Below are 23,178 nucleotides of genomic sequence, written 5' to 3'. Positions count from 1 at the left end.
CCCTATCCCCAGGGATATGAGCATAAATATTTTTCTTTTATTAATATATATAGTCGCTGTCTCCTGCATTAGCGAGGTAGAACAAGAAAACTGATGAAAGAATGGCCCAACCCACCCACATACACATGTATGTACATAAATACTATCCTTGGGGATAGGGGAGAAAGAATACTTCCGACATATTCCCTGCGCATAGTAAAAGGCAACTGAAAGGGGAGGGAGTGGGGGACTGCAAATCCTCCCCTCCAATATTTACTTTTCTAAAAGATGGAACAGAGAAGGAGGCCAAGTGAGGGTATTCCCTCTAAGGGTCAGTCCTCTGTTCCTAACACTACCTTGCTAATGCGGGAAATGGTGAATATGTATGAAAAAAATATCTAAAGTTTTTATCAAGGATGTAAAGCATGTGTATGAATAGGAAGAGAGGAAAGTGACTGGTTCCCAGAGAATGTCGGCTTGTGGCAGGGGTTTGTGATATCTCCATGGCAGTTTAATTTGTTTATGGATGGGGTTGTTAGGGAAGCAAATGCAAGAGTTTTGGAGAAAGGGGCAAGTATGCAGTCTGTTATGGATGAGAGGGCTTGGGAAGTGAGTCAGTTGTTGTTCGATGATGATACAGCGCTGGTGGCTTTTTGGGTGAGAAACTGCAAAAGTTGGTGACTGAGTTTGGTAAAGTGTGTGAAAGGAGAAAGTTGAGAGTAAATGTGAATAAGAGCAAGGTTATTAGGTTCAGTTGGGTTGAGGGACAGGTTAAATGGGAGGTAAGTTTGAATGGAGAAAAACTGGAAGTGAAGTGTTTTAGACGTCTGGGAGTGGGTTCAGCAGCGGATGGAACCATAGAAGCGGAAGTGAGTCACAGGGTGAGGGAAGAGGTGAAGGTTCTGGGAGCGTTGAAGAATGAGTGGAAGGTGAAAACGTTATCTCAGAGAGCAAAAATGGGTATGTTTGAAGGAAAAGTGGTTCCAACAATGTTATATGGTTGAGAGGCATGGGATATAGATAGGGTTATGCGGAGGAGGGCGGATGTGTGGGAAATGAAATGTTTGAGGACAATATGTGGTGTGAAGTGGTTTGATCAAGAAAGTAATGAAAGGGTAAGAGAGATGTCTGGAAGTAAAAAGAGTGTGATGGTGAGAGCAGAAGAGGGTGTATTGAAGTGGTTTGGTCACATGGAGAAAAGTAGAAGAGGGTGTACTGAAATGGTTTGGTGACATGGAGAAAATATGCGAGGAAAGATTGACAAAGAGGATATATTAGTCAAAGGTGAAGGGAATGAGAAGTGGGAGACCAAATTGGAGGTGGAAGGATAGAGTGAAAAAGATTTTGAGCGATCGGGGCCTAAACTTACAGGTGGGTGAAAGGTGTGCAAGGAATAGAGTGAACTGGAATGATGTGGTACACCAGGGTCAACGTGCTGTCAATGGATTGAGCCAGGGCATGTGAAGCGTCTGGGGTAAACCATGGAAAGTTTTGTGGGGCCTGGATGTGGAAAGGGAGCTGTGGTTCTGGTGCATTACACATGACAGCTAGAAACTGAGTGTGAACGAATGTGGCCTTTGTTGTCTTTTCCTAACGTTACCTTGCGCATGTGCACGGGAAAGGGGGTGCCATTTCATGTGTGGCGAGGTGGCGATGGAAATGGATGAAGGCAGTAAGTGTGGATGTGTATATGTGTATATATGTATATGTCTGGGTATGTATATGTATATATACGTTGAAATGTATAGGCACATATATATGTGTGGGTGTGTGTGTGGGCATTTATGTACATACATGTGTATGTGGGTGGGTTGGGCCATTCTTTCATCTGTTTCCTTGCACTATCTCGCTAAAGCGGGAGACAGTGGCTAAGTATAATACAAAAAATGACTTAATGTATATACATATATAGACAGACAGAAAGAAAGATAGACAGACTTTAGGACTGAGCAGCCTTCATGGTGCTCACCTTCGAGGCAAACTCAGGAAAAAACATAGACAGACCACCTGGGCATTGTGTGGGCAGGTAGGATGACAGCCTTAGAGTGTGATTCACTGTAGTGAAATGAACAGGCATGTGGTAATGTAATTGAAATAACATTCAGCATCCTGTATCCAGATATGTATGTATTGTAGTCCTACCTTTTCAAATTCTTTTTTGGAAATCTCACATATCTCTTCCCATCCCTTAATGTGTACTGGATCATGTGACTGAAGCTTCACCACAGCCCCATATGCCCGCTTCTTAAATGCTTCATCCTCATCAAACCGTTTTTTGGATTCCTTGTAGAAAGTCTGAAGGTCAGCAATTGGAGGGGGATTTGTAGCAAAATCTGGATAACAATCCTGCAAAGAAATGTACAAGGTACAGTAAAAGATAGCATCAATGACAAACAAATAAGCCTTTGAGGGAAAGTCCTCACTTGGCTTTTCAGTCCCTACTCAGAGAAACTAATAATAAAAAAGGAAGGCAGGCTTTCAAGCCACTGCTCCCATCCCTCTTTGTAAGCTTCTACAACATGTATATAAAATCTATTTTTCCTTATAAAATACAATTGCTTTTATCTATATTAACAAGGTAGCACAAGGCCTTATCAGACAACCAACAGCCTCATTTGCACATATCCTATTCACTAGTTTTATTTTATCTATTTTTCTTTTTTTTGCTTTGTCGCTGTCTCCCGCGTTTGCAAGGTAGCGCAAGGAAACAGACGAAAGAAATGGCCCAACCCACCTCCATACACATGTGTATACATACGTCCACACACGCAAATATACATACCTACACAGCTTTCCATGGTTTACCCCAGACGCTTCACATGCCTTGATTCAATCCACTGACAGCACGTCAACCCCGGTATACCACATCGATCCAATTCACTCTATTCCTTGCCCTCCTTTCACCCTCCTGCATGTTCAGGCCCCGATCACACAAAATCTTTTTCACTCCATCTTTCCACCTCCAATCTGGTCTCCCACTTCTCCTCGTTCCCTCCACCTCAGACACATATATCCTCTTGGTCAATCTTTCCTCACTCATTCTCTCCATGTGCCCAAACCATTTCAAAACACCCTCTTCTGCTCTCTCAGCCACACTCTTTTTATTTCCACACATCTCTCTTACCCTTACGTTACTTACCTGATCAAACCACCTCACACCACACATTGTCCTCAAACATCTCATTTCCAGCACATCCATCCTCCTGCACACAACTCTATCCATAGCCCACGCCTCGCAACCATACAACATTGTTGGAAGCACTATTCCTTCAAACATGCCCATTTTTGCTTTCCGAGATAATATTCTCGATTTCCACACATTCTTCAAGGCTCCCAGAATTTTCGCCCCCTCCCCCACCCTATGATCCACTTCCGCTTCCATGGTTCCATCCGCTGCCAGATCCACTCCCAGATATCTAAAACACTTTACTTCCTCCAGTTTTTCTCCATTCAAATTTACCTCCCAATTGACTTGACCCTCAACCCTACTGTACCTAATAACCTTGCTCTTATTCACATTTACTCAACTTTCTTCTTTCACACACTTTACCAAACTCAGTCACCAGCTTCTGCAGTTTCTTACATGAATCAGCCACCAGCGCTGTATCATCAGCGAAAAACAACTGACTCACTTCCCAAGCTCTCTCATCCATAACAGACTTCATACTTGCCCCTCTTTCCAAAACTCTTGCATTCACCTCCCTAACAACCCCAACCATAAACAAATTAAACAACCATGGAGACATCACACACCCCTGCTGCAAACCTACATTCACTGAGAACCAATCACTTTCCTCTCTTCCTACACGTACACATGCCTTACATCCTCGATAAAAACTTTTCACTGCTTCTAACAACTTGCCTCCCACACCATATATTCTTAATACCTTCCACAGAGCATCTCTATCAACTCTATCATATGCCTTCTCCAGATCCATAAATGCTACATACAAATCCATTTGCTTTTCTAAGTATTTCTCACATACATTCTTCAAAGCAAACACCTGATCCACACATCCTCTACCACTTCTGAAACCACACTGCTCTTCCCCAATCTGATGCTCTGTACATGCCTTCACCCTCTCAATCAATACCCTCCCATATAATTTACCAGGAATACTCAACAAACTTATACCTCTGTAATTTGAGCACTCACTCTTATCCCCTTTGCCTTTGTACAATGGCACTATGCACGCATTCCGCTAGTCCTCAGGCACCTCACCATGAGTCATACATACATTAAATAACCTTACCAACCAGTCAATAATACAGTCACCCCCTTTTTTTAATAAATTCCACTGCAATACCATCCAAACCTGCTGCCTTGCCGGGCTTAATATATAAAGATTTATTTATCTATTACACTTTGTCGCTGTCTCCCGCATCAGCAAGGTAGCACAAGGAAACAGACAAAAGAATGGCCCACCCCACCCACATACACATGCAGATACATACACGTCCATACACGCATATATACATACCTATACATTTCAATGTATACATATATATGCATACACAGACATATACACATGTACACATGTACATAATTCATACTTGCTGCCTTCATTCATTCCCACTGCCACCCTGCCATACATGAAATGACAATCCCCTCCTCCCGCATGCACGCAAGGTAGCGCTAGGAAAAGACAACAAAGGCCACATGTGTTCACATTCAGTCTCTAGCTGTCATGTATAATGCACCGAAACCATAGCTCCTTTTCCACATCCAGGCCCCACAACACTTTCCATGGTTTACCCCAGATGCTTCACATGCCCTGCTTCAATTCAATGACAGCTCATCGACTCAAGTACACAACATCATTCCAATTCACTCTATTCCTTGCACGCCAATCACCCTCCTCCATGATCAGGCCCCGATCACTCAAAATTTTTTCACTCCATCTTTCCACCTCTAATTTGGTCTCCCACTTCTCATTCCCTCCACCTCTGACACATATATCCTCTTTGTCAATCTTTCCTCACTCATCCTCTCCATATGACCAAACCATTTCAAAACATCCTTTTCTGCTCTCTTAACCACACTCTTTTTATTACCAAACATCTCTCTTACCCTTTCATTACTTACTCGATCAAACCACCTCACACCACATATTGTCCTCAAACATCTCATTTCCAACAAATTCACCCTCCTCCACATAACTCTATCTATAGCCAATGCCTTGCAACCATATAACATTGTTGGAACCACTATTCCTTCAAACATACCCATTTTTGCTTTCCAAGATAATGTTCTTGCCTTTCACACATTTTTCAACGCTCCCAGAACTTTCGTCCCCTCCCCAACCCTGTGACTCACTTCTGCTTCCATGGTTCCATCCGCTGCCAAATCCACTTCCAGATATCTAAAACACTTCACTTCCTCCAGTTTTTATCCATTCAAACTTACCTCCCAATTGACTTGTCCCTCAACCCTACTGTACCTAATAACCTTGCTCTCATCACATTTACTCTCAGCTTTCTTCTTTCACACACTTTACCAAACTCAGTCACCAGCTTCTGCAGTTTCTCACCGGAATCAGCCACCAGCGCTGTATCATCAGCGAACAACAACTGACTCACATAAAGATACATATGGATAATATACAAAGTTTTTGACAAGTTCTCATGAACTGGCGAAGCTTAATGTCATTCAAAATCTGCCCTTTAAATTTTTCACACTTCATAATTTGTTCATCTTTTGAAGTGAAAGAAGCAAGAATCTTTTACACTTAAGGAAGTTCGTGTCATCCTGTAGGCATCAGACCATAAATTCTGTCTTCATTTTTCTTCCCTGCAATCATATGTTGTTTTTAAGAACTATAAATCCAGGTATTGGAACTTTGTTGTGTTGATAAAGAATAGTAATAATAAAGGATGGTGTACCATTTTCACATATCACTGTAGAATTCACACTCTCCAACAATGCAACAGGAACTTAATTTAGCAGTCAAAGGATTAAAGGCAAATGTTATCACATCCAGTTGCAAGCCACTTCTAAACAGAGAAAGTATCCCATCAAGTTGCAAGCCACTTCTAAACTCATATGTCATAAATAATCATGTTACATCATGTGTCCCTCTGTTCGACTATATAAACTATGTACCAGTTGGTCATTTGTATACACCTCTGTATCTCCAGAATAAATGAGGGTAAAAAGAGGAGAATTTTTTCAGAATTTTGAGATTCTAATATAACAACATGACATACCAAAAATGAAAAGCACATGTATCAAGGAAAAGGGTCCTTTGTTTAACAGGTCAAGGAATCATCAGCAATCACTGCACTACAACTCATGATTATCACTGGTCATGACACTATTTACTGGCTTCAGAATCTTACCTTTAATCCTATTCATAATGACAACAAATACATTGATGAACTTTTGTCATCCTTATACCAAGGTTTGTTATCTGTTCAGTGAAATATTTCCCAAGTGAAAATGCATAACTGTCTTCGCAGTCATATCACTGAATTCTTATTACAGTTCCAAATCTAAAAGAAAAAAAATTCTGATACTGAATTTGAGGAAATCTAACTTCAACCTGATCTCTTCTTGCATACTACAATAAAGAAGGGCATTTCCCTAAGAAAAAAGAAAAATCCAACCTGTAAGGAGAAAATGGGAAGCATGAAACCTATGCCATAACCTTTAATGCTTAGTCAGGTGGAATGGTGGGTATACTGACAAAAAGGGCAAAACTAAGCTGAGATCAAAACCCAGCAAAGCTTAAACAAAAAGTATATTAAAAAGTTGAGAGGGTGGTGGGGAGGGATATATTACACAAAGTTCAAATTAGCTCTTACCTGCAAATGAGCAATGAGCATTCCAAACTGTGTGCCCCAATCACCAAGATGGTTCAACCTTAGTACATCATGACCAAGGAACTCCAGCAAACGACATATGCAATCTCCAATGATTGTAGACCTGAAATCAATACTTAGCTGAAAGTGTTTGTAACCTCAAAGGCAGGATGATAAAACTGGCTGGGTATTAATCACTGTGACAAAGCACTTCCAAGTACAGTCATTTTAAGGGCCAGAACTAAGCAAACCCACTTTGCCTAGGATGTGATGAGCCAAATCAATTCTAAGACAAAGCATGATGTAGTCACCAGGTGGTGATGGCGTAAGGTGTGGTGACAAAGTGATGTTAGCGAAAGAGTGAAGGGTGGTGATGGAAGGTAGTGATGGAGTAGGAATGGAGATTCTATCATTGTCCTAAAATCATAAAAATAGATGTCAACTGAAACTAAAGTTATGGCATGGAAACAAATCCTTTGCAGATGATAACAGTCATATCATAATACAAAATTGAAATTTTAGGGCCAAATAACAAATGAAAACGATCATCATCTGTATCTATGTTCATTATATAATCCTTAATTACACAATTTGCACAAGGAGAGCTTCCTTCACAGACTGTGATCATTTTATCCTCAAACATTCATAACAATTTACTTTGCTAACATACATGTCTGAACTACTGAGTACACTAAAGTGGGAAATGCAGGATCTAGAAGATAGGGGATGGATCTAGGACTGAGCATGTCACAAAGAAATTATCACAAATGATGCTTGTCCTAAGTCAGAACTACAAGGCCAGATTTTACAGCAATCAACCCGTTAACTGCTTATACGATATACACAAGTACCTGACTGACAGTGAGTTTTTGACTCATCATGTTAGCATCAACAATGTGAGATGTGAGATTCCCATATTTTTTGAAATATTTATCATGCCAGGCTAGTGTTTTTTGTCCTTCTCTAAGAGGCCATCAGGTGGGGGTAATTTGCACTATGCCTTGTATTTCAACTTTCTAAAAGGGGAAACAGAAGAAGGAGTCACGCGGGGAGTGCTCATCCTCCTCGAAGGCTCAGATTGGGGTGTCAAAATGTGTGTGGATGTAACCAAGATGAGAAAAAAAGGAGGGATAGGTAATATGTTTGAGGAAAGAAACCTGGATGTTTTGGCTCTGAGTGAAATGAAGCTCAAGGGTAAAGGGGAAGAGTGGTTTGGGAATGTCTTAGGAGTACAGTCAGGGATTAGTGAGAGGACAACAGCAAGGGAAGGAGTAGCACTACTCCTGAATCAGGAGTGGTGGGAGTATGTGATAGAGTGTAAGAAAGTAAATTCTAGATTGATATGGGTAAAACTGAAAGTTGATGGAAGGAGATAGGTGATTATTGGTGCATATGCACCTGGGCATGAGAAGAAAGATCATGAGAGGCAAGTGTTTTGGGAGCACCTGAATGAGTGTGTTAGTAGTTTTGATGCACGAGACCGGGTTATAGTGATGGGTGATTTGAATGCATAGGTGAGTAATGTGGCAGTTGAGGGATTAATTGGTGTACATGGGGTGTTCAGTGTTGTAAATGGAAATGGTGAAGAGCTTGCAGATTTATGTGCTGAAAAAGGACTGGTGATTTGGAATACCTGGTTTAAAAAGAGAGATATACATAAATATACGTATGTAAGTAGGAGAGATGGCCAGAGAGCGCTACTGGATTACTTGTTCATTGATAGGCGTGCAAAAGAGAGACTTTTGGATGTTAATGTCCTGAGAGGTGCAACTGGAAGGATGTCTGATCATTATCTTGTGGAGGTGAAGGTGAAGATTTGTAGAGGTTTTCAGAAAAGAAGAGAGAATGATGGGGTGAAGAGAGTGGTGAGAGTAAGTGAGCTTGGGAAGGAGACTTGTGTGAGGAAGTACCAGGAGAGACTGAGTACAGAATGGAAAAAGGTGAGAACACAGGACATAAGGGGAGTGGGGGAGGAATGGGATGTACTAAGGGAAGCAGTGATGGCCTGTGCAAAAGATGCTTGTGGCATGAGAAGCATGGGAGGTGGGCAGATTAGAAAGGGTAGTGAGAGGTGGGATGGGGAGGTAATATTGTTAGTGAAAGAGAAGAGAGAGGCATGTGGACGATTTTTGCAGGGAAATAATGCAAATGAGTGGGAAATGTATAAAAGAAAGAGGCAGGAGGTCAAGAGAAGGTGCAAGAGGTGAAAAAGAGGGCAAATCAGAGTTGGGTGAGAGAGTATCATTAAATTTTAGGGAGAATAAAAAGATGTTTTGGAAGGAGGAAAATAAAGTGCATAAGACAAGGGAATCAATGGGAACTTCAGTGAAGGGGGCTAATGGGGAGGTGATAACAATTAGTGGTGAGGTGAGGAGATGGAGTGAGTATTTTGAAGGTTTGTTGAATGTGTTTGACGATAGAGTGGCAGATATAGGGTGTTTTGGTTGAGGTGGTGTGCAAAGTGAGAGGATTAGGGAGAATGATGTGGTAAACAGAGAAGAGGTAGTAAAAGCTTTGTGGAAGATTAAAGCTGGCAAGGCAGCAGGTTTGGATGGTATTGCAGTGGAATTTATTAAAAAAGGGGGTGACTATTGTTGACTGGTTGGTAAGGTTATTTAATGTATGTATGACTCATGGTGAGGTGCCTGAGGATTGGCAGAATGCTTGCATAGTGCCATTGTACAAAGGCAAAGGGGATAAAAGTGAGTGCTCAAATTACAGAGGTATAAGTTTGTTGAGTATTCCAGGGAAATTATATGGGAAGGTATTGATGAGAGGGTAAAGGCATGTACAGAGCATCAGATTGGGGAAGAGCAGTGTGGTTTCAGAAGTGATAGATGATGTGTGGATCAGGTGTTTGCTTTGAAGAATGTATGTGAAAAATACATAGAAAAGCAAATGGATTTGTATGTAGCATTTATGGATCTGGAGTAGGAATATGATAGATTTGATAGAGATGCTCTGTGGAAGGTATTAAGAATATATGGTGTGGGAGGCAAGTTGTTAGAAGCAGTGAAAAGTTTTTATCAAGGATGCAAAGCATATGTAAGTGTAGGAAGAGAGGAAAGTGATTGGTTCTCAGTGAATGTTGGTTTGCGGCAGGGGTATGTGATGTCTCCATGGTTGTTTAATTTGTTTATGGATGGGATTGTTAGGGAGGGGAAAGCAAGAGTTTTGGGAAGAGGGTCAAGGATGCATTCTGTTATGGATGAGAGAGCTTGGGAAGTGTTAGTTGTTGTTTGCTGATGATACAGCGCTGGTGGCTGATTCGTGTGCAAAACTGCAGAAGCTGGTGACTGAGTTTGATAAAGTGTGTGAAAGAAGAAAGCTGAGAGTAAATGTGAATAAGAGCAAGGTTATTAGGTAAAGTAGGGTTGAGGGACAAGTCAATTGGGAGGTAAGTTTGAATGGAGAAAAACTGGAGGAAGTGAAGTGTTTCAGATATCTGGGAGTGGATCTGGCAGCGGATGGAACCATGGAAGCGGAAGTGAGTCACAGGGTGGGGAAGGGGGCAAAAGTTCTGGGAGCATTGAAAAATGTGTGCAAGTCGAGTATATTATCTCAGAAAGCAAAAATGGGTATGTTTGAAGGAATAGTGGTTCCAACAATATTATATGGTTGCGAGGCGTGGGCTATGGATAGAGTTGTGCGGAGGAGGGTGGATGTACTGGAAATGAGATGTTTGAGGACAATATGTGGTGTGAGGTGGTTTGATCGAGTAAGTAATAATAGAGTAAGAGAGATGTGTGGTAATACAGAGTGTGGCTGAGAGAGCAGACGAGGGTGTTTTGAAATGGTTTGGTCACATGGAGAGAATGAGTGAGGAAAGATTGACCAAGAGGATATATGTGTCAGAGGTGGAGGGAACGAGGAGAAGTGGGAGACCAAATTGGAGGAGGAAAGATGGAGTGAAAAAGATTTTGAGTGATCGGGGCCTGAACATGCAGGAGGGTGAAAGGTGTGCAAGGAATAGAGTGAATTGGAACGATGTGGTATACCGGGGTCGACATGCTGTCAATGGATTGAACCAGAGCATGTGAAGCGTCTGGGGTAAACCATGGAAAGTTTTGTGGGGCCTGGATGTGGAAAGGGAGCTGTGGTTTCGGTGCATTATTACATGACAGCTAGAGACTCAGCTAGAGACTGAGTGTGAACGAATGTGGCCTTTGTTGTCTTTTCCTAGCACTAGCTCACACACATAAGGGGGGAGGGGGTTTTTATTTCATGTGTGGCAGGGTGGCGAGGGGAATGAATAAAGGCAGACAGTATGAATTATGTACATGTGTATATATGTATATGTCTGTGTGTGTATATATATGTATATGTTGAGATATATAGGTATGTATGTTTGCCTGTGTGGACGTGTATGTCTATACATGTATATGTGGGTGGGTTGGGCCATTCTTTCGTCTGTTTCCTTGCGCTACCTCGCTAACGCAGGAGACAGCGACAAAGCAAAATAAATATAACAAATAATACCTAGGGGGAGCATGTCACAAAATGCATTAGTTTATGAAAAATTGTAGAATGCAAAGGTCATTCATTTATCTATATATTCATTCATTTATTTATTTTGCTTTGTCGCTGTCTCCCGCGTTAGCGAGGCAGCGCAAGGAAACAGATGAAAGAATGACCCAATCCGCCCACATATACATGTATATACATACACGTCCACACACGCAAATATACATACCTATACATCTCAATGTACACACATATATATATATATATATAGATATATATATATATATATATATATACACACAGACATATACATATATACACATGTACATAATTCATACTGTTTGCCTTAATTTGATCCCATCGCCACCTCGCCACACATGGAATAACAACCCCCTTCCCCCTCATGTGTGCGAGGTAGCGCTAGGAAAAGACAACAAAGGCCCCATTCGTTCACACTCAGTCTCTAGCTGTCATGTAATAATGCACCGAAACCACAGCTCCCTTTCCACATCCAGGCCCCACAAAACTTTCCATGGTTTACCCCAGACGCTTCACATGCTCTGGTACAATCCATTGACAGCACGTCGACCCCGGTATACCACATCGTTCCAATTCACTCTATTCCTTGCACGCCTTTCACCCTCCTGCATGTTCAGGCCCCGATCACTCAAAATCTTTTTCACTCCATCTTTCCACCTCCAATTTGGTCTCCCACTTCTCCTCTTTCCCTCCACCTCTCGCACATATATCCTCTTGGTCAATCTTTCCTCACTCATTCTCTCCATGTGACCAAACCATTTCAAAACACACTCTTCTGCTCTCTCAACCACACTCTTTTTATTTCCACACATCTCTCTTACCCTTACATTACTTACTCGATCAAACCACCTCACACCACATATTGTCCTTAAATATCTCATTTCCAGCACATCCACCCTCCTGCGCACAACTCTATCCATAGCCCACGCCTCGCAACCATACAACATTGTTGGAACCACTATTCCTTCAAACATACCCATTTTTGCTTTCCGAGATAATGTTCTCGACTTCCAAACATTCTTCAAGGCTCCCAGAATTTTCGCCCCCTCCCCCACCCTATGATTCACTTCCACTTCCATGGTTCCATCCACTGCCAGATCCACTCCCAGATATCTAAAACACTTTACTTCCTCCAGTTTTTCTCCATTCAAACTTACCTCCCAATTGACTTGACCCTCAACCCTACTGTACCTAATAACCTTGCTCTTATTCACATTTACTCTTAACTTTCTTCTTTCACACACTTTACCAAACTCAGTCACCAGCTTCTGCAGTTTCTCACATGAATCAGCCACCAGCGCTGTATCATCAGCGAACAACAACTGACTCACTTCCCAAGCTCTCTCATCCACAACAGACTTCATACTTGCCCCTCTTTCCAAAACTCTTGCATTCACCTCCCTAACAACCCCATCCATAAACAAATTAAACAACCATGGAGACATCACACACCCCTGCCGCAAACCTACATTCACTGAGAACCAATCACTTTCCTCTCTTCCTACACGTATACATGCCTTACATCCTCAATAAAAACTTTTCACTGCTTCTAACAACTTGCCTCCCATACCATATATTCTTAAAACCTTCCACAGAGCATCTCTATCAACTCTTATCATATGCCTTCTCCAGATCCATAAATGCTACATACAAATCCAATTGTTTTTCTAAGTATTTCTCACAAACTATCTTCAAAGCAAACACCTGATCCACACATCCTCTACCACTTCTGAAACCACACCGCTATTCCCCAATCTGATGCTCTGTACATGCCTTCACCCTCTCAATCAATACCCTCCCATATAATTTACCAGGAATACTCAACAAACTTTTTTTTTTTTTTTTTTTTTTTTTTTTTTTTTTTTTTTTTTTTTTTTTTTTTATACTTTGTCGCTGTCTCCCGCGTCTGCGAGGTAGCGCAAGGAAACAGACGAAAGAAATGGCCCAACCCCCCCCCCCATACACATGTACATACACATGTCCACACACGTGTATACATACCTACACAGCTTTCCATGGTCCACCCCAGACGCCTCACATGCCTTGATTCACTCCACTGACAGCACGTCCACCCCTGTATACCACATCGCTCCAATTCACTCTATTCCTTGCCCTCCTTACACCCTCCTGCATGTTCAGGCCCCGATCACACAAAATCTTTTTCACTCCATCTTTCCACCTCCAATTTGGTCTCCCTCTTCTCCTCGTTCCCTCCACCTCCGACACATATATCCTCTTGGTCAATCTTTCCTCACTCATTCTCTCCATGTGCCCAAACCATTTCAAAACACCCTCTTCTGCTCTCTCAACCACGCTCTTTTTATTTCCACACATCTCTCTTACCCTTACGTTACTTACTCGATCAAACCACCTCACACCACACATTGTCCTCAAACATCTCATTTCCAGCACATCCATCCTCCTGCGCACAACTCTATCCATAGCCCACGCCTCGCAACCATACAACATTGTTGGAACCACTATTCCTTCAAACATACCCATTTTTGCTTTCCGAGATAATGTTCTCGACTTCCACACATTTTTCAAGGCTCCCAAAATTTTCGCCCCCTCCCCCACCCTATGATCCACTTCCGCTTCCATGGTTCCATCCGCTGACAGATCCACTCCCAGATATCTAAAACACTTCACTTCCTCCAGTTTTTCTCCATTCAAACTTACCTCCCAATTGACTTGACCCTCAACCCTACTGTACCTAACTTATGCCTCTGTAATCTGAGCACTCACTCTTATCCCCTTGGCCTTTGTACAATGGCACTATGAAAGTATTCCGCCAATCCTCAGGCACCTCACCATGAATCATACATACATTAAATAACCTTACCTACCAGTCAACGATACAGTCACCCCCTTTTTTAATAAATTCCACTGCAATACCATCCAAACCTGCTGCCTTGCCGGCTTTCATCTTCCGTAAAGCTTTTACTACCTCTTCTCTATTTACCAAATCATTTTCCCTAACCCTCTCACTTTGCACACCACCTCAACCAAAACACCCTATATCTGCCACTCTATCAAAATACTCACTCCATCGCCTTCTCACATCACCACTACTTTTTATCACATCCCCATTAACCCCCTTCACTGAAGTTCCCATTTGCTCCCTTGTCTTACGCACTTTATTTACCTCCTTCCAAAACATCTTTTTATTCTCCCTGAAATTTAATGATACTCTCTCATCCCAACTCTCATTTGCCTGGGGACAGGGGAGAAAGAATACTTCCCATGCATTCCTCACGTGTTGTAGAAGGCGACTAAAGGGGACAGGAGAGGGGGGGCCAGAAACCCTCCCCTCCTTGTATTTTAACTTTCTAAAAGGGGAAACAGAAGGAGTCACGCGAGGAGTGCTCATCCTCCTCGAAGGCTCAGATTGGGGTGTCTAGATGTGTGTGGATGTAACCAAGATGAGAAAAAAGGAGAGATAGGTAGTATGTTTGAGGAAAGGAACCTGGATGTTTTGGCTCTGAGGGAAATGAAGCTCAAGGGTAAAGGGGAAGAGTGGTTTGGGAATGTCTTGGGAGTAAAGTCAGGGGTTAGTGAGAGGACAACAGCAAGGGAAGGAGTAGCACTACTCCTGAATCAGGAGTTGTGGGAGTATGTGATAGAGTGTAAGAAAGTAAATTCTAGATTGATATGGCAAAACTGAAAGTTGATGGAGAGAGATGGGTGATTATTGGTGCACATGAACCTGGGCATGAGAAGAAAGATCATGAGAGGCAAGTGTTTTGGGAGCACCTGAATGAGTGTGTTAGTGGTTTTGATGCACAAGACCGAGTTATAGTGATGGGTGATTTGAATGCAAAGGTGAGCAATGTGGCAGTTGAGGGAATAATTGGTATACATGGAGTGTTCAGTGTTGTCAATGGAAATGGTGAAGGGCTTGTAGATTTATGTGCTGAAAAAGGACTGGTGATTGGGAATACCTGGTTTAAAAAGCGAGATATACATAAGTATACGTATGTAAGTAGGAGAGATGGCCAGAGAGCGTTATTGGATTACGTGTTAATTGATAGATGCACGAAAGAGAGACTTTTGGATGTTGTGCTGAGAGGTGCAACTGGAGGGATATCTGATCATTATCTTGTGGAGGCAAAGGTGGAGATTTGTGGAGGTTTTCAGAAAAGACGAGAGAATGTTGGGGTGGTGAGAGTAAGTGAGCTTGGGACTGAGACTTGTGTGAGGAAGTACCAGGAGAGACTGAGTACAGAATGGAAAAAGGTGAGAACAAAGGAGGTAAGGGGAGTGGGGAGTGGGGAGTGGGGGAGGAATGGGATGTATTTAGGGAAGCAGTGATGGCTTGCGCAAAAGATGCTTGTGGCATGAGAAGCGTGGGAGGTGGGTTGATTAGAAAAGGTAGTGAGTGGTGGGATAAAGAGGTAAGATTATTAGTGAAAGAGAAGAGAGAGGCATTTGGACGATTTTTGCAAGGAAAAAATGCAAATGAGTGGGAGAGGTATAAAAGAAAGAGGCAGGAGGTCAAGAGAAAGGTGCAAGAGGTGAAAAAGAGGGCAAATGAGAGTTATCTATATATACACATATATATACACAAAAATGCCCATACACACACATATACATACACATACACAAGCATATACATATATACACATGTACATATTCATACTTGCTGGCCTTCATTCATTCCTGTCACTACCCTACCCCACAGGAAATAGCATCGCTACCTCCCGCTTCAGTGAAATAGCACAACGAAAACAGACAAAAAAGGCCACATTCATTCACACTCAGTCTCAGTCTGTGGAATGCATCGAAACCACAGCTCCCCATCCATATTCAGGCCCCACAGACCTTTCCATGGTTTACCCCAGATGCTTCACACGCCCTAGTTCAGTCCACTAACAGGACATCAACCCAGGTACATCTCATCATTCCAACTCACTCTATTCCTTGCGTGCCTCTCACCCTCCTGTATGCTCAGGCCCAGATTGCTCAAAATCTTTTGCACTCCATCCTTCCAGCTCCCACTTCTTGTTCCCTTCACCTTTGACACATGTCCTCTTTGTCAATCTTTCCTCACTCATTCTCTCCTTAAGTCCAAACCATATCAACATAACCTCTTCTGCTCTCTCAACCACACTCTTTTTAATTTCACACATCTCCCTTACCCTTTCATTACTTGCTTGATCAAACCACCTCACATCACATATTCTTTTCAAACATCTAATTAGCAACACATCCACCTCCCCCGTTGGAACTACTATTCCTTCAAACATACCCATTTTTGCTCTCCAAGAAAACGTTTTCTCCTTCCACACATTCTTCATCACTCCCAGAACCTTTGCCCCCTCCCCCACCCTGAGACACTTCTGCTTCCATGGTTCCATCTGCTGGTAAGTCCACTCCCAGATATCTAAAACACTTCACTTCCTCCAATTTTTCTCCATTCAAACTTACATCCCAACTGATTTGTCCCTTAACCTTACTGAACCTAATAACCTTGCTCTTATTCACATTTACTCTCAACTTTCTCCTTCCACACACTTTTCCAAACTCAGTCACCAACTTCTGCAGTTACTCACCTGAATCAGCCACTAGAGCTGTATCATCAGCAACAGCAGCTGACTCACTTCCCAGGCTCTCTCATCCCTAACAGACTACATACTCACCCTTCTCTAGAAAATTCTTGCATTTACCTCCTCAACCACCCCATCCATAAACAAATTAAAAAACCATGAGGACATCACACACCCCTGCAGCAGACTGACCTTCACTGGGAACCAATCACTCTCCTCTCTTCCTATTCGTACACATGCCCTCAGCTGCCATACTGCTCAGTTTTGCATTTCATTTGATTATAATATTTCCCAACACAATTTTCAAGAAAGAGTCCTTTTATCACCCGTGATCTCTTTCCACAGGCTTCAGCAGCTCAAAGCAGCATTACTTCCAGTAGTAGGGAAATTTGACTCCTTTGGAGTGAGAAGTTCTCTGACAAGACTATCTTCCCAATGATGCAGCCTTGCCAAAGGTGATTTATCACTCATGGTGTAACCCCAAGTAGGCAGACTCTGGTGTCACTCACTCTCACATTCAAATCACCCATCAATAATATCATCTCTCACATCAAAACAATTGACATATTCTCTCAGCTCCTTCCAAAACAACTGCCTCTCTGCCTCACTCCTCCCATGGTTAAGTACACCATCCACCTCTCATAATCCCAATGAATTTTTACTAACATCAGTCTGGGACTCATATCCTTACACTCTCTCACACATTCCCACAACTTCAGCAAAGGTGTTACCCCTTCCTTGGCTCTTGCCCTTACACTAACTCTTGACTTTATCTCTAAGACATTCCCAAACAATTCTTCCCCTTTAACCTTGATTCACTGTAAGCTGAAATATCTAGGCTCCTTTCCTTAAGCATACTCTCTATCTTTCCCTTCTTCCTCTTCAACATTACATCCACAGATGTTTAACCACCCCCAAATGAGCCTTAAAGGAGAGTGAGCACTCATCACTTGGTCCTCCAGTTCCAAACTTTCAGAAAATGAAATACAAGGTTTTTCCAGCCCCCACTCCTGCCCCTTTTAGTCACCTTGTATGATAGGCAGGGAATACTTGAGAGGTAGATTCTACATTTTTTCATATTTGTAATACACAACCAGGTCCAACAGACTTTTCCATGGATATGAATGCAGGATGTGAGAGGAAAACCATCAGAAACAGTGAGATTTTAGCAAGAAAGGAAAGCATCTGTGGGAGCAGGTAAAGAGGAAGATGAGTGGTTCAAGAAGATGGGTCTGCAGACAGGAAGTGGTGTCACCATGGCTATCTAACATGTTTATGGATATGGTGGTGAGGGAGCTAAATGCAAAAGTCTTGGAGGAAGGGGTAGGTAATGCAGACTGTTGGGGGTGAGTGGGGCCTGGTAGGTAACTTAGTTACTGTGTGCTGATGACATGATGCTGGTGGCAGACTCAAGTAAAAAGTTGCAAAGGTCGGTGTCTGATTTTGGGAAAAAGAGTGAAAGAAGTATGTTGAAAGTAAATGTGTATAAAGCAAGGTCATTAGGTCCAGCAATGTAAAAAGACAGGTTAGTTGGGGTGAAAGTGAATGGAGAAAACTTGGGGGAAATGAAGTGCTTTAATACCTTGGAGTAAACATGGTAATTAATGGAAAATGGAAGCTGAGATGAATCACAGGGTTGGTGAGTGGACAAAGGTTCTGGGATCACCGAGAAATGTACAAAAAGGGAGGTCACTTTCTGGGAGGGTGAAAATGGGCATGTCTGAAAGTACAGAAGTCCTGATGGAGTTGTATGGATGCAATGCATGGGATAGAGATAAGCATGTACATAAGAGGCTGGATGTGCAGGAAGTGAAATTTTTGAGGACTATATGGGTTGAGGGTGGGTGATTGAATTAGTAATGACAGGGTAAGAGAAAGGTATGGTAAGAAAAAAAAAATATGATTGAGATAGCTGAAGTTGTGATAAAATGTTTGGACATGGAAAGAATGAGTAAGGAGAGGTTGACAATGAGGATATATGTGTCAGAGGTGGAGGGGACAAGAACAAATACTAAATTGGAGATGGATGGATGGTATTAATAAGATTTTGATAGCTTGGGAAATGAATATGCAAAAGGGTGAAAAGTGCACACGGCTAAAGTGAACCGGAGCGATATGGTGTACAGGGGGGTAACGATGTCAACAGAGTGAACCATAGAATACGAAGCAGGTGGGGGAAAACACAGAAAGGTCTGCATAACCTGGTTGTTGACAGGGGCAGTGGTTTCATTTCATTATAAATGGCAGCTACAGAATTGAAGTGAGTGACCGAGGCCTTTTCTTTATCTGTTCCTGGTGCTTCTGTGCTAATGCAGGAAATGGTGAAAAGTATGAAACACAATCATAATTATCATTACCATCAATATCATTATCATCATCACATACAAAAAAGTACAACATGAATATATTGTACTGACCTTAGGTGCCCAACATGCATCTCTTTGGCAATATTAGGCGAGGAGAAATCAACTACCACTCGCTTTGGCACCATTGGTGGAGGAGTGACACCATTCAACACTACATTTGTTACCTGCATTAGAAATGTTAACTAAAAATTAAGAACATCATACATTCTATGAAGATGAAAACCTTAATATCTATGAGTGCAAGTAAAAAGGAAATATTCAGCTAGTTTATCATTGACTTTCACAATGAACAGAAAGATTTCCAAGAATCAATCATATAGATTCATTCTCTATGGACAAATTTAGAACTTGGCATTAAAGTGAAATAAACATACACATACATATTTACATAAGAGATTAGAGAGCAAATCACCCCCAGTAGCACAGACATCTGTTGCACTCTAAACTAAGACTAAGACTAAACTAAACTAAGACATTTGTTATCTGCATTAGAAATGTTTACTAAAAATTAAGAACATCATACATTCTATGAAGATGAAAACCTTAATATCTATGAGTGCAGGTAAAAAGGAAATATTCAACTAGTTTATCATTGACTTTCACAATGAACAGAAAGATTTCCAAGAATCAATAATATAGATTCATTCTTTATGGACAGATTAAGAACTTGGCATTAAAGTGAAATAAACATAGACATACATATTTACATAAGAGATTAGAGAGCAAGTCACCCCCAGTAGCACAGACATCTGTTGCACTCTAAACTAAGACTCATCTGCCTGGTCATCTGCGATCAAAAGCAAATATGACAAAGACTGCAAACCACACAATTCAAAGCATTCAAAAGAAACACTAACTGCTTAGCAACCATAAACATTCAACAGCTTCTTAACAAAAAAAATATTAACTAAGAGAATGTGGATTCATTTCACAATGCTTAGAAGCAATGTTTGCAGTGAATCCAAATGCCTACCATCCAAATCATTTCATAGCCAACAACAAACCCCAAGCAGAAATAAAACCCTTAACCATGCCTTACATTTCAGCAACCTATACCCAACTATCCTCCTCCCCAACAAACCTACGCAGAAAAATATAAACATACACTGCAAAGATTCACCAACGCCACATAACCACCCTTCCAAACCAGTCCTAAACTCATTCATATCAGACATATACCCACCTGAAATTGTACTCCCCAACATGCACAAGTTTCACCTCTTCTGTGTTAGGACATCAACCATCTCTCCATCAGAACATCAGTACAACATATCATAAAAACCCCTTAGTCCTAAAGGCAACATCAGCACTAAAGACACTGAAATCTTACTCCTCAACTGTTTTGAGCTCACCCCACAGTAACATCCATAATATAACAACTCTTTTTGGACTGTGATTCCACTCAGCAGACTTGGCTGGCTTCTTGATCACTGCAGAAGTCCCATGGAAGGGTCTTCCAGGGCAGGAGGGTAAAGGTATATACAAATGTCCTTGCCAAACACTGGGTTATATTCCTGAACCCCATGGTTGGCAAAATTTGGTTGTTCCAGTACAGGGCCTATGGAAAATAGGGAGACTGGGGCACTGACTCAAGTTAAACAACTTAAATCTATCTATCTATCTTACTATCTATATCTCTGGTGCCTGATCCCCTTGGGAACTCCCTCAAAGGGGTGGCCATGGCAAAAAATCTCCATAACTGGTGAATTCCAGTGCCGTAAGTCCCATAATGAAAAATCTATGGTTTAAAACAAGCAAGGCATACTTCAAAAACATACTTATGCTATAAAGTACTATGAAATGAAGAAGAAAACTGTAAGGTAACAATATAATGGCAGTATGCCACTGGAGACAGCCAATTATGGTGACTGTTTAGCCATGGCTATTCCCTTGGGAGTGCTCCCAAAGGGAAAAGGCATCAGAGATATGGAGATAGACAGATAGATAGTATGTCACCACTGATGCTGCTCCTCCATACTCCTTCAAAGCATCCAGTCAGCTATGCTGCACAAAGGGATATCTCAATGCTTGCCCAAGCAACAACCTGGTTATGACACTCCTCCACCTGTCTCTTTTTAAAATGGCCTGTTGGGCTGGGGCCCCCAAGCAACCCATAGCCATTTCACACTTTCCTAATGCATGAATACAATTTAGATGGTGCCATGGAAAATTATGAATACTTAAAAACCTAATGCAATGATTGATTAAAATTATATACATTGTATAAATTAGTCTTGAAACCATAAATAGTCAAAATTCTATGCAGTGATTGGTAAAATTGTAAACATTAGTCAAAATGTTTCTGTGTAAACAATACCAAGGCTGGCAAAACCATGGCAAGCAAGAGACCTCTGTACACATGATTATGAGAAAGCATCTTACGAGAGTACAGGTCTCTTCTCAGAGTTCATAATCAGAAAAGTTATCATAAAATAAACACAAACAAATCTTAAAAAAAAACTACTGTGGATTTAATTCTTGGAGATGAAAGAACCCATCATAATGCAAAAAAATTGCTTAATAAGAAACTAGTACAAGAGAAATGGCCTAAATTTAAAAACTCAATCTTACAACAAAGGAATATCAAAATATTAAAATTCAAGTTCCTTTAACACATAACATTAAAGAAAGCATACATAAAGGAAAATTAAACCTATGCAATAACAAGTCCTACATAAGAAGCAGACATTATTTTCATCCTAACCTGCTGCTTTATGAAATCTTGACTGAGGAAAATGTTGATGAAGCCTGGCCCTGAGATATCTAATTTGGTTATCAGAGGATTAGAGGCCACATTCTGAAGAATCATCTGTCCAACTTCCCGTGGATTTTTCTTCAAACTCTGGAGAAAAAGATATTCTAAATCAACATATTGAATATTGAACTGCATTACATTGCAAAACTAAAATGAAAACCTATTTCTAAGAGTACCATAACTGGTCACTAATTTAATCAATAATGCATCTGTATTTTCCCTAAAACCAATCAATGTACCATGACATGACTAATTACATGAAGGCCATCTAACATCAAAAAATAATTTCAATCAATTTACTTTACACCAGTCTGATCCTAAAGGAATCCACATCTAATGTTATAACACTGTACATAAATTGCAAAACTAAAAGTTAAACCTATTTCTCGAAAGTAGCATAACTGGTCTCACTAATCTAATTAATAATGCATCCTTAGTTTCTCTAAAACTAATCAATCTACCTTGAAATGACTGATTAAAAGAAAGCCATCCACCACATCAGTCAATCCAAAGACTTGCTGATGCTGATGACACTTTTCATAGGCAGAAACATATTAAAACATTTTTCCATGATACTATGTTCACAAGACTACAATTAGGCCAAAGTAAATTAGAAAAAGAGAGTAAAGTTATCCATTACCAATGTCAAATAAACCATATATCTACAGAATTTCTATTTCATAAATAATCATCTTTTTTCCATACAAGATCACCATTTCCTGCATTAGCAGGTTGCACCAGGAACAGAAGAAGAAAGGCTGCATTTGCTCACAGCTCCCTGTCCACAACCTGGCCCTACAGACCATTTCATGGTTTCCCCTGGCTGCATCATATGCCTTCATTCAGCACATATATCCCTGCATATCACATTGTTGCAATTTACTGTATCCCCCACACGCCTTTCACTATCCTGCATGATAAGGCCTCAATCGCTGAAAATCTTTTTCACTGCACCCTTCCATCTCCATTTTGGTCTCCACCTTCTCCTTGTTACCTCCACCACTTATGACACATCTTCTTTGTCAACCACTCTTCACTTATTCCCTCCATATGTTCAAACCATTTCAGCACATCCTCTTCAGCTCTCTCAACCACACTCCTTTTATTACCAAACCTCTCTCTCACCCTCTCATTACTTATTCAATCAAACTACTTAACTTCACAAAATGTCCTCAAACATTTCATTTCCAACACATCCATCCTCCTCTGCACATCCTCACCTACAGCC

At 41.2% G+C, this 23,178-nt stretch overlaps 1 protein-coding gene across 2 annotated transcripts in view; it reads right to left on the bottom strand.

The window, feature by feature from the left end:
* Positions 1-23,178, bottom strand: part of ArgRS (arginine--tRNA ligase-like protein) — a 108,257-nt gene that overhangs the window by 49,369 nt on the left and 35,710 nt on the right. For both annotated transcript variants that reach the window (XM_071665009.1, XM_071665010.1), the window contains exons 5-8: positions 21,900-22,037; positions 19,247-19,359; positions 6,784-6,904; positions 2,122-2,325 (exon numbers count right to left, since the gene is read on the bottom strand). In XM_071665009.1, coding sequence (XP_071521110.1) covers positions 2,122-2,325; positions 6,784-6,904; positions 19,247-19,359; positions 21,900-22,037 — 576 coding nt within the window. The remainder of the gene's footprint in view (positions 1-2,121; positions 2,326-6,783; positions 6,905-19,246; positions 19,360-21,899; positions 22,038-23,178) is intronic.

Source organism: Panulirus ornatus, chromosome 9 (assembly GCF_036320965.1).
Source record: "Panulirus ornatus isolate Po-2019 chromosome 9, ASM3632096v1, whole genome shotgun sequence".
Taxonomy (NCBI): Eukaryota; Metazoa; Arthropoda; class Malacostraca; order Decapoda; family Palinuridae; genus Panulirus; species Panulirus ornatus.
Note: the sequence above shows the minus strand (reverse complement) of the source record. Positions and strands in the feature narration are given on the sequence as shown.